Here is a 13,203-nt window from a genome sequence, read left to right on the forward strand (position 1 = left end):
TGGGCCTGCACAAACACAGAAGCAGGTCAAGAATGTGCATCTGTGAGAAAAATGGGGACATGGGAAACATAAAGATGAAATCACAGAAATGTGGTGTAAGATTAACAAGAGTCACCATGTTAAGAACATCCTTAAAAAAATCCCCTTCTGCTGCATTAAAATCCCCCAGACTTCAATAAAATTAACTCCACTAACATGGGGCAGCTTCTAGACGTTTCTTACAAAGGCCACGCCTGCAGCCTACCCCTCTACCAAACCCTTGCCATGGAAACCCAATATAACCTGTTGCACCGAATATTTACAGCGACCTTTAATTTTACATATATATATATATATATATATATTTGAAGTCTGTTCTGCCAAAGAATGGAAATTTAAGATTAAGAAAATGTAGAACAGTAAAATAATAATAATAATCCACAAACCTAATGTTTGGAGCAGTGTTTCATTGCTTACAGTTCAGACTAAATTTTCACTAACATTTCTTTTGATGGCAATAGCAGTAAAAACAGATTCTAAGACTCCTCTCTCCTAAGCTGCACCCATTTCTGGAGGACACTTTATTTCTACAAGAGTACAGTGATCAGGGAACTAGGTCAGATTAAATGCATTTAGTCTAGCTCATTTTTCTGATTTTTTTTTTTCCACTTTGTGGCCCTGTAAACAGATATCAAGCATAACTGGGAGATGGGAACTGTTTGAGGCCAATTTCTAAATGGCAACAGCACCTGAGCCTAGGATTTTAGCAGGTAAGCCCAGTGAGGTCCTACAACATTTTAAATCAAGTTTAAAGCAAGCACTGTCACTAGTGAAGTCTTAACCTGCTCTGCTAAAATGGTCTGGCCTCTTCCATGAGGCTACTGCTGGTCCTTGTTCAACTCGGAGATGAGTCAGTTCAGGGAAGTCAAACATCAATTACTTTTTTAAAATGCAATCCTTTTACCCACATTCAACACCTGAAATGTTACGCCTTTTCAGTACATAGCAACTGACAGAGGAGTAAGATTACATATTAAATAAGCTGCATCTTGCCACAGTTTCCTGGGGAAACTACCTATTTTCTTAATTATTTCATGCTTTTATATTTTGTATTTCCCACTTCACTTAATCCACTTTTATGTTTAATTTTGTATGAATAAATTTATGAAGACTACTCAATTTATTCACTTTGGCCTGTTTGGTGATCACTTGTTTACCACGGAAATTATTCTGTAACAGAATGCTATTCTGATTTCCTAATACAAGCTGAGAATATGACCGAAGCAAGCTGAAGAAAATAAGATGGCCACTTGCCAAAGCTTAAGTTGTGGGAGACTCTAAATTTAAACTCAAGAACTTAAAGGGGAGAATGAAGACTTGTGTCACAAAAACACAAATTGAGTTAAACAGGTTGCTAAATTGTTACTTAGACTTTAAAAGAATAAATGTTTTTACTGACTGGTCATCATCTCTGAGGGGCAGAACAAAAAGCAAGTAAAAGCACCACTCTTCCAAGTTCTCAGAGCTAATACTACTTTTTTTTCCAGCTGTATTACTTTAATCAAAATAAGTTAAACTTTCTTTTTAATATATTGCAATCATATAAATACCAAATTGGTAAGTTCAGTAACAAGTAAATTAACGTATAAAACACAGAAATACTAAGTCTACAGAAAAGCAGAAAAACACACTAGTAATATGGTGAAAAAGATAATTACCTGACATATAGGGATCTCTTCTGGCTAGTTCGCAATGATCCTGATCCTGAACTAATGCTACTGTTCATCATCTGTTCCCGTAAATCATGTATTTTAGCTTCAAAACGGCTGTATTCTGTAAGAAATGGAAGCACTGTTATTAATTTCCCCTATTCTCTGGGGATTAACTTACATAAATTTTCAAATCTCAGAAAATAAGCATCTGTTACAGCTATGTTAATGCAAGAAAACACCATCAAAAACCAATGTTTTCACTAAGCACTATGTTTTGTAATTAAAAGCTACATAAAGGTTTACATTTATCAAATGAAATAAAAATTGAAATAATCATGATGACACAAAGCAAATAAACAGAAGCAAACATCCATTATACTTAAAGATTTAATATAGTTTACAGCAACCAGTACGTTCCTAATTAAAACAAACAATTCTGCTAACAATCATTTTATAGTAATAAAAACACTGATATAAATTCTACCCAATGACCAAAATAAAACTTCATAACATACATCTGAAACACATATATTTATAAACAAAACTATATATCATAAGTGCTAAGATGTAGGAATTGCAAGTGTCTGAAAAGCTGGAATTGAACAGATGCTTTAATACTACTGGACTTAAATTAGACACAGAATTTAGCACTACAAGGTGGGGAACACACAAAGCATTTTCTGAATTAGCCAATGTTCCCATGGGAGCTCAAGAAAGGAAAAAAAAATCCAGAATTCTGGCATGAATCTCGATCCACTTATAAACAGCATTAAGACATTCAAAGTCCCTCTATATAATTATGTACAATGTTAATCCTGGAAAAACGGATTGTGTTCTTAAGTAGCACTATGCACTAATAAAACTAAGCTAAATGCTTATAATTTATCTATGAAGGCAGACAGTAAAATAGGAACTGCTTCTTCAGGACAAACAAATCCTGAAGCAAGGTACTTACGCGTTGTCAGCATAAAATATGAACTCAAAACAAGTTTTTCCTTCAGTTGAACAGTTTGGACTCCAGGATCAACAGATCCACGGCTAAAACCTTTCTAGTTAAAGGAAACGCGCTACAGCCACCACCTTCGCCCGCCCACGTGATGCAAGATTACAACGAGTCAACACTGGGAGAGCCAGGGTGTGTGCAGCCAGCAGCTGCTCAACTGCTTCATTTGTGCTCTTCTCCCTAGCTGCACCCTCATTCCCTGGGGGCATCAAATTTACTCAAGACACACACGACTGATAATGAGAGCTCAAAAAATGCAAAAAATCTTGAGGAAATCTCTCAACTGCAGTTCCTTCAACTTAAGTCATCTTAAATGCCACGAACAATTTATCATTTTGCATTCTGTAGGAATTTATCCCTGCACACTCATCAGATAATGAGCGCCAAGATTTACAGATTAACTAAGAGAAGAAGAAGAAAATTAAGTTAGAGAAGAACATTGTGAACCATTTTCTGGTATACCAGTTCATTCATCCAGGTAACTATAAAACTTATATTCTAGCAATAGCAACCAGAATTAGCCCTGTGCAGATTACAGACAGTAAGAACAGACTCTTGAATAATCCTGACTCCTGTCCTTTAAAGCCCAAGGCTAGTAGCTTTTTTTAATAGCATCCCGATTTTTGAAACAGCATCTAGTGCCTTTGTATAAACAAAGCCCAGATCAAAGAACTTACCAGCCCTAACGAAACTAAAGACGTTGTGTGACAAGAAACAAAAACATTATGTCCACCCTACTGATGTTATTATTAATTGCAAAAGAATTCAAGATGACTGGATGGCTACCCAAGAGGAATGTGACAAAACGACAATTTTTAGAAAGCAACATCCCTTAGGGGAAGGACCCAGACACAGAGAGAGAATGGCCCGCTCCTGCTGTGCCAGTGCCGCAGTGCATGGCCGTGGTAAGGCACCTCGGTTTGCTGTGCTTTCCCCCTGCCTCACTGCTGCTGGCCTTATCTGTTTAGACTGTAAAATCTGAGACAGTCTCTTTTTGTGAGGAATAATCTAAATAAGATTTCAGACAGTAGCCACATATCTTCATTTCATTTATATGAATGTACAGGTTCGTATTAAACTCCTGTTTAACAGGTGCTGTCTCCCTTTCACAGCTGAAAATTGTGTAACTGACTGCAGTGCGAACAGACTCCTTTTACAGGAACAGCTAGGGAACGAGCTCTTTGCTTATCAGGAGACAGATACCAAAATTCACACATTTGTTCACACAGGAACAAAACTGAGACAAGCCAATTTTATTTTTTTTCACACAATTCGAGGCATTGAAGATACGGGAGGGCAGGCAAAAAAAAAAAAAAAAAAAAAATCCTTCTTTTCGTTAGTCTGTCTCCCCACACAAGATGGAACATTTCAGACAGCCACAAAGCCAAGTCACAAAAAAAGGGAAAATGTGGTGCTCGTCCTTGTGATGAGACTGAAGGCTGCCTAGATAAGATTTTCTGATGTCCTAAAGAATCACTTAAGTACGCTGTGAATAGATTTTTCGTTGTTGTTTTTAACCTGTCAATTCACTGAAAATTAATTCAAACCACTGCATTGCAAAGGAAGCATAACCCTTTAAACACACTGCTCTTTATTGACTAAAACATAGCTTGCCCTCCAAATTATTTAGTTGCTCCAGGTAAAACACCAGATAAATTAATAGGGCAGAACATACTTAAAGTTAACAACTCCATACTCCTAGGACAGCTTGCATCAAAGTAAAAAAAAATCTTTCATTCAGCAGCAGATATTCTCCTCAATTTCTTGCATGTTCACCTACGCACGTTTCTGCACTTGTCCTTATATTAACTTTGTTGTTCTTACTGATCACAAAAGAACACATAATCCATGGGACTATCACAGAGCTCATTTTGGAGAATGCAGCTAGCCAGATGGTTTGCGCTTTACTCTGGTACTCAGCAGAGCAGAATTTAATTCACTGCAGGGCCTTTTGTTCCTCTGATGCTGGCCATGGCACTGCATTTTCCTTCTGGTTTTTCCAGATCCCCATTAGGAAAACCATACTAATTCTATAAAGGCTCTTAAGCAGCACGTATCACAGCAATTGTGAATGTGTTCCAATGTGCAGTAAGTGACACTGCTAACAACTGGCAACATCCATCCCTCTTTCCCTGTCCTCTCTAAGGGGGATATAGATACTTCTACATCTGTAGAGACGCTTGTTTTAAATGAATACAGTTCTGTCTGATGAAGCAGTCACTGTCAGAAAGGTGTGTCTTGAACCTGGGACCAAAGGAAGCTGGGTGTAGAAAAGTTCTTTGTCTCCTGTGAAAATTCATTTCAGTCCTAGGCTGGCCACCAAGGAAGCTCTATCACGTGTATGCAACTGAATTTGCAATTGTTTTAAAAAACAAATAAATACATTACACTTGTGAAGTGATCTTTTGAGTCTTTTACACCTGGTTCTTCATGAAAGATTAAATCTCTAAACTTCAAACACACTAAAAGAAGGGTAGCAGGGATTTCTGACACATGAGATTATTTTTTTTTACCCTTCATGAAAGGAAAGTAAGCATGGAAATGATACATAATCCAAGCATCGTCTGATGCTGCAGCCAGTTCAGTACTGAAAATACCTGCAGTTACTTGCAATATCTGCTAGGAAAAAAAAAAATCAAATTTTTTTAAAATTGTCACCTTTCAACTGCTGAAAAAAATCTCCACCCATATAACATATTTAAGACAGTTAGAAGGGGAGGCTATTCTCTACTATTGCTTAATTCTGCTTTATCTTATTTATTATCTGCAGGTTGCTGCACTTGCAGTTTTCTACAATAATCTAACCTTACTCATCAAAACTGCTGGGAAATAAGTGCTGAATATGTGACAGGGACATCTGTAGGACTAAGGAGGAGAACAATTTCTACAGAGAGGCTCTGGCTACACCAATAAAGCTAAAAACAAAAACAAAACTAAACAAAACAAATATGCAATGGGACTGAGAAGGGTCTGCATTGCATATTTTGTGAAAACTTAAACGCTGTGCAGATGGAATCTGTTGTGTTCTTTCTATAGGGCAAGCTAAGAATTTGTGCTCCTCTTACAGAAGGCTTCAGGGGATAAGATACCTCAAATAAAATCTTGAGCTTGGAACTGAAAAGTAGACAGGATTCTGTTCTTTCAACTCCTGCAAAGTTTGATATTAAATACAGTGATACTGAAACTAATGCCAGTGACAGAAAATAAGACAACAGCAAAATGGCTGATAGCCACAGAAAATCAGTATCAGTTTGGTACCAAAAGGATCTGCACCCTGTTGAGAACTGGATAACATTGTCCTGGCTTTGTTCAAACTGGGGATGATAAAGCGAAGTGTGAGGTCTGCTAATCTGTCCAGGAGAGGTTATGTCTCTAACTCCGTGATTGGAAGAGTTGGATATCAACTGTCCTTAGCACCTTTGATCTCTTAGGAAAGAGAGGATAACTGATGCCATCTCCATAGAAAAGTAATCCCAGGACAGCAGTCAGAAGACTGGCCCCAGTTGCTCTGTCTTACATGCCCTGTAAGAAGGGAATATCAATAACCAACAGCTGGTATTCCACATACAGGAATTTGTATGTGAGATGTGCATGTATCAACTGTGATATATACAAAATATAATTTTGTTTCATTAATAAAGGAACAGAAAACCACCTAAGTGCTTGTTGTTTGTTTGTTTGTTTTTTGATCAATCCCTGAAGTAATACATTACTATTTATTAAACAAAAAATATGCAAACCAATTGCAGAGAAGTAATATCACATTTACACTAATGAAACACTTCATATAATGGGTATACCAGACATAGATGATTTATTAAGAAACTCCTTAGCTAAAAAACATAAAAGCAAAAGTACTAGATGAAACCAAAAGGATCATCTTGACTCAGCACTTGTGTCTCTTACTGACCAAGCACAAATATGTAGGGCTTATGAGAACAAGGTAAGAAGAGTGATACCTTGCCCTCAAGAGTACGAAATCCTGGAAGATTCCTCTGGTCTCCAGCCCCCAAAGATATTTTGCCTAGAAAACTGCAACATTTTCGACATCAACTTTTACTTTTTAAAAAATCAAAACTTCAGATAAAAGGTCTGAGCAGTCTGACTCTCCTGGACAGCCCATCTGGTGAACAAGACAACAGGGATAAACAGATAGATGGTGAATAACTATACAGGCAGGGGTACAGGGTGGTGGTGGTGGCGGCAAAGAGGCTACAGGGACAATTAATTTGGTCTGCAACACACATTCTAGCAAAGAGGAATGAAAGTACAGACTACTAAAGGGGGTGGAAGATTCCATAAATAGCACAGAAGGAAAAGCAATTCTTGAAAGCATGGATGTGTGTAGAGGGAACAGATGGTAGCACAGCACTGAGAAGTATAGATTCCTACATATACTGAACCCATTAAGAACTGAAAAAAGTTCACTTTAATTAAAAAAAGTATGCCCCTTGCATTTCGCTTACCATCTGTCTGCGGAAAGCCCTTCTTTAGTGGGCCCCATCGGATCTGTCAAGGCAGGAATCTGCTGAGAATTTTGTATCTTTTTTTTCTTCTGCACTCTCAGAATACTCATAATTTTCCTTTATCACTGCCTATAAACACACTGAGAAATGGAGCCTGACAGTAAGTTAGGACAGCCATCACACTGACCTTGTACTGACCTATTTGTTTTCAATTCTAAGTTTTTGAGGCAGGACTGGCACAGCACACAGTGGAGTGAAGTTATATTTTTGATCTCTAGTAATGAACTATCATCATCTCTTGATTATCTACACTGGTATTCAGTAAACTCATAGATAGTATTCATGTTTTGCCTATCTGTTCTTGTTACAGACTGTAGTAAGAATGACAATTAGTAGAAGAAGCTACTTCAACTACTCAAAAATATTTGTGAAGAAGTTGCATATTAAAATACACAGACATTAAAAACATCATAAATCATTTTGGGAGAGATGATATTATGCAGCAATGCTAGTTTTTTTTACATTAACTTGAATCGAGAGAGGTCACACTGCATTGCAAGTGCTATTGGTGGCTTTCATACACTCTGGAGCCTGAGGAGCTTGAACCTCATTAATGGAAGTCTAGGCCACTGAATTTCAAAACAGACAACTAAATACCAATGCATCTTTTTAAAGAACTCTTTCCACAGAACCTGCACAACTCGGAATGTCAATGCCACTGCTTAAGTCAATTTACCAAAAATGTTGAAGGTTTAACACACATTTACAACTTGTAGAAGGATGAACTGTTCTTTAAGAAAGACTAACAATTTTATTTACTGTATTAAAGAGCAGAAGTGAAGTTTTAAAGGATTAAAACATAAGTAAGCCGCTTTAGAGTGTTACCTATCATGACTATTTATAGCAGAAACCTCCTTCTAATCTTAATGCGACAGATTTTAAAGGTACTTTAATTGACTAATCTGGATTACTCAAATCAGTAAAACCGTGTACAAAACAAATGGCAAGAAATGGACTTGATGACTAGAGATCACATACCCCAAAACAGGGTAAAATATTAATTTTTTATTTTAAAATATTTTTTTTTCAGTTTGTGGAACTGGGACATGATGATCTTTTAAACCATCTTTGGTTACAACAATTCATATTACTCCACCAAAAAGTGAGTAAAGCTCATCCTCTTGATATGCAACAAATATTGAAAATTAAGCTTTGCAAAAGCATAATTGGTTTTATACAACTTCAGGTGGACTTTTATAAATAGAGTACTTGTATTTCAAGACAAATGTTCAGAAAAATCCTTAGCTTACACAAAGTGCTACCTTTTCCCTGAAATTCATTATTCTATTTTAAATGCCACTAGAAAACAGTGCATAGATGAAGCGTCAGAAACAGAAAAATCGGCTCAATCCTGGGCATTGAAAGGTAAGCTCCAAAGCATTCTTTTTTCTTTTGACTCATTTGCTTTACAGACACAAGAGAATAAAAAAATATTAAGTTTTCATAGTTGATTCTTTAGTAGATTTATACATTCTTTCAAAACAAAAAGACATGAAAATCCACCTTAAAAATGGCTAACAAGGTATCAGGAGCTTGGATCCAAATAAGGAATCTTAAATACATTTTGCAATGGTCCACAAAGAATCGCTTCTATTTCCTTTAATAAAATTAAAGGAAGATGTGTGTATTAGCAACTGGTGTCTTATACGTTTCCAGAATGGCAGAATCTAACCTTCCAGAAATTCTGAATTTTCATGTAACCCTGTATTATTATGCTATCCTCAAAACACATGAGTGTTTCAGATGACCTTATAACTTGATTGGACATAACAACAGAAGTGGAGCTGTCCACGTGAAACGCAACAAAGAGGAAAAACAGAGCCCTCCAAAGGCCGTACATCTCTGGACAGTCCTATACTCCCCCCTTGCTGCTCCTCTCCTCACTACATTCCCTTCAAGCACTCAGATGCGCGTGTTCTTTTATCACTGCTACGTAGCATGATTGTAATAGTGATCATCTCTGAATTGACACACATAAGCGATATACATAAATCTAAATGACTTAGAGCTTCCTCTAAATACCACGTTTTTTATTTGCCATCCTACCTCTGTGGAAAACACAAAGAAGCTACAGAAAGAGGGAGAAGGCATTGTGGCACTGAGGTCTCTCTACAGAGCTAGGGGACAACAGCAAAATGTAATGGCTCAGAAACCTCTACAAACGAGAAGGGCTCATCAAAAGACTTTTGTGTATTGGAGCAATGTCACATTCTTTGAAACTGTTACAGGTTCACTTCCAGTGGAACTCACAGCCACCTTATCCTACCCCAAGTCCAGTAACCAGCATTTGCTAAACTGTTGCTAACTGGATTTGAAGAGTCTGGGCAATGGATACTTCAACCCTTTTGATGGTAGGGGTTTATTCATTTATTTATTACAAACAGCCTACTTGGGCTTTTCTATGGGAGAACTGTTTGCAAAGGGTTTTTGTTTGTTTGTTTTTATCTCACCCCCACAGAAACCAGAGCAGAAAATCAAGAGGGGTATTTCTGGCAGAGCTAATGTTGCAGGATGTTACAACATGAATTAGCATTTCCCACCACATCTGTGAACACACAAACTGTCACATACAGTTACAGGGAATGAAGTGAGCTGGTCCCAAGTGTCTTCCAAATGCTCCTATCATACTGAATCTATTTACCCAGTTATAATGAGCACTGATGGATGTCTAGAATCTCCTTGATCTGCCCTAGCTGTCAGCATCTTTTATTGAACTCCTGCTGCAATCAAATATAAATAACACACATGCAATGCAAGCAGTTATAGCTGATGTGCTTCATCTTTATGACGACATTTGAGAAACACCCATGATGAACAATAAGTTTATGAACTATTCAAATTAATGCTTTTTAACCTTATCTTGAATGACATAATCAAAAATTGGAGCTATACAAATATCATTTTCCAACTCAACTGAATCTAGTAAGGAAAAAGGAGATTATTAGCAGCTATAATTTAGGAAATCTGAAGATTCTCAGAAAACGTCAGTATTTTTAACAAATACACAGTATGGCCAGGATTATATTCTCTACTTAGAAAGCCAAATCTGAACCAGGCTGCTTTCCTATGATAATAAATTAATATAAATCTTTAAGGAAATACTCTCTTCACTGATCCCTACGCTATAAACAGTGAGTATCTGATTCAAATTATTTCCTACATCAGACCTGAAAGAAGCTGACAGCTAGAGTTTCATTCAATCTCTTTCTGCAAGTCAGAAAAAAGCAGAGATGCCAAAGCCAGGTATTAGTAGCTAGAGCTCTCCGACGTAGGTTGGCTGTGTGTCAATTCAGTTTGCTTCCAAACTACAATGGATCACAGTCTCCTAGATACACTTTTCTTTTGTGGTGTACTTCAAAAGGTTAAGGTAAAACCTAACATGCTTCCATCATCTTCACTCCAAATGTAAACTTTAAGTACTATTTCAAAGAGAAAGACAGGCATATGAACCAAACAACTTAAAAAAAATAAATATCTTTCTTTGAATGTCAGATACCTGTCTACAATCTAAGATGCTTCAAGAAACCTCTCTTGCATCCATCCTCTCAAATGGGCCCTATAATTCTGAGAACTCCACACTCAATGCAGCTCACCTGCATGCAGTGTTATTGTGAATGCTTCAGTAATCATGAAGAAGTAAGTACAGCTCTAGGTTTGAAGCCTGCAAGTGACAGTTGTTGAAAAATTTCTAAGAAAGGCAAGCGTATGTTGCTTTAGGCAAACCTCTGTGCAATGACTCAAAATTCCATCAGTCAAGCACCTCAAAACATGTTTCAAGAAAATGAATTATCTTCTTGGACATGCAGTAATGAAGAAATCTGTTAGTTTTTTTTTTTCTTTTCTTTTCTTTTTTTTTTTTTTTTTCCAGTGCTGAAAGAGCAGGATCCATCCAAAATGCTTAGTTCTTCCTTACAAAAAGAGCTCCAACTTTCAGAGTACGAGAAGGTCCAATGCTTTTATAAACATGAGTACCAGAGAAAGAACTGTAAAACTGCTTCTTCTAAATTAAGTCTGGATACCTTTTTTGGCAAGAAAGAAAACGTGTTTGTCTCTTGGGGTATGTTCTACAAGAGAAACATTTGTCCTGCTACTAGGAACTACATCTCAAAACATCTTTCTGGCAGAAGAAACAGTGACCAGAAACACCCTCTTTGTAAAAAACAAACAAACAAAGAAGCCAGATTCTCAAAAGGTTGACCCATGGGCAAATAAAAAACACAAGCTTTATTTCTTAAAAAGATGAGAGATTGCTATGCTTGGAGCAAGAAAGTGTAACAATTTGACTCACCTGTGAGAACACTAAAAAATTAATAAAGGATAGGCCAAATGTTTATCAACAGAAGTATTTGAAAATTATGACACAAAGCCTAAGCAAATACTCTAGAACAAATGCTGATCATACTATTCAGTCCTGGAACAGAACAATCTACAGATTCAATACGTGAACAGGATGCACATCCTTGCAAGACAATACAGGCATTGACCATATGGGCTGGCTGCAGGGATCTGACCATGAAGCAGACACAAACAAAACAGTTGGCCTTATTACTGAGAGTTCCTGGGTTGGCTGAGATATGATATGATGTTGATGCAGGTGGTGGTGAGGGAGATGTGGAAAACTAACACTTCAAAGACTCGGTGAGGACTGGATACGAGAAACGTGATGGAAGAAGAGAAAAAAATGAAGAGAAGAGTGCCGCAATCAGCTACCTAACAATTTCTGATGAAGGTAGCAGCCCTGCTCAATGTCCAGTCCTGATAAACACAATTACCCCTTCCCAGGACTGTTAAGGAAAAGGTTTATGCAGACAAAGTCACTGCAAACAAGATTTAGTGGTATGTTATCCAAATTAGTAAAATTGTAGAAAGCTGTTGATCATCATAGTTCACAATGAGACGACAAGAACATCCTGTTACATGTATAACAACAATAAACAATGTCACAGACTCAAGGTATGTGTAACATTTTAGACTATTGAATTTTTAAAGTATCAAATAGGCAAAGACATTCAAAGCTTGCTATAGAGATACAAGAGGACAAATATGTGCATTGGGATGAGGCAATATTATTTGGTTTCTGAAGAACCCACAAGGATGGTTATTAATCATCCACTGCAGTCTAATCTAGATCAGAAGAAACTGCTGGATAAATAGAAATACCAGCGTAGTATGAAACAGAGGAATGAAAACCTGATTTCTTCAGGTCATCTTAATCAACACAGAGAAGGAATAAGCAATAACATTGTATTTCTATTAAGTTCTGGATTTATTAGCTTAACCTTCATGTTCTGACAGCGTTAACATTTAAACATTAAAAACATTAAAAATCAAAATTCTGAACATGATCTGAGCAAGTAACATACCAAACTGAGGCACCAATGCTTGCACATATTCCACTGTGACCGCTTGCAATTATCCTAACAGGTATGTGTCAACATCTATTACATTACTTGTTTCTCTTCGGCTCAAAAAAGGGGGTTAGGCATGAATGGGATGGAAAGACACTTTAAATTATCTGTGTTTCAAATTATAGAAATGAAACTTGAATATGTACGGCAACTGTCTTACCTTCTGGACGGTACTGAGCTACAATAGTTACTGCTTGGCCTGCATTCTTCAGGGCTGCTGCTGCTTGTTCATGGGTTGCTGCCTTCAGGTCTACTCCATTTACCTACAAATAATACAAAAAATCCTCTTTATCAAAATAAATTTTGATAAATTATCGTTACATTATCGTTACATATGATACATTACATACGTTACATACATTATCGTTACAGAAGATAGACTAATGAAAATTAACTGGATACAAACTAGTTTCCATGTCCTCTGAGATTTCCCCGTTTCCTATGAGCTAGTTAATACAAACAAGGATTATTTGTCTTTAGACAATGAATCCTCTGTCACAAATACCCATCTGCTAAGAAATGCTTAAATAATTACAGTATAGCACTTCATGAATTTATATTCCCTAGGTTAATTC

General features: G+C 36.9%; 1 protein-coding gene across 23 annotated transcripts in view; it reads right to left on the bottom strand.

Annotated features, from left to right (window-relative positions):
* The window catches only part of DLG1 (discs large MAGUK scaffold protein 1), a 155,473-nt gene that overhangs the window by 26,942 nt on the left and 115,328 nt on the right, over positions 1-13,203 (bottom strand). For 22 of the 23 annotated variants that reach the window (XM_032193648.1, XM_032193647.1, XM_032193650.1 and 19 more), the window contains 2 exons: positions 12,789-12,891; positions 1,698-1,812 (listed from right to left, as the gene is read on the bottom strand). In XM_032193648.1, the coding sequence (XP_032049539.1) occupies positions 1,698-1,812; positions 12,789-12,891 (218 nt within the window). Of the gene's footprint in view, positions 1-1,697; positions 1,813-2,646; positions 2,727-12,788; positions 12,892-13,203 lie in introns of those variants that run through there. The other variant, XM_032193669.1, reaches the window with a different exon arrangement.

The sequence above is a fragment of the Aythya fuligula genome, chromosome 9, assembly GCF_009819795.1.
Source record: "Aythya fuligula isolate bAytFul2 chromosome 9, bAytFul2.pri, whole genome shotgun sequence".
Lineage (NCBI taxonomy): Eukaryota > Metazoa > Chordata > Aves > Anseriformes > Anatidae > Aythya > Aythya fuligula.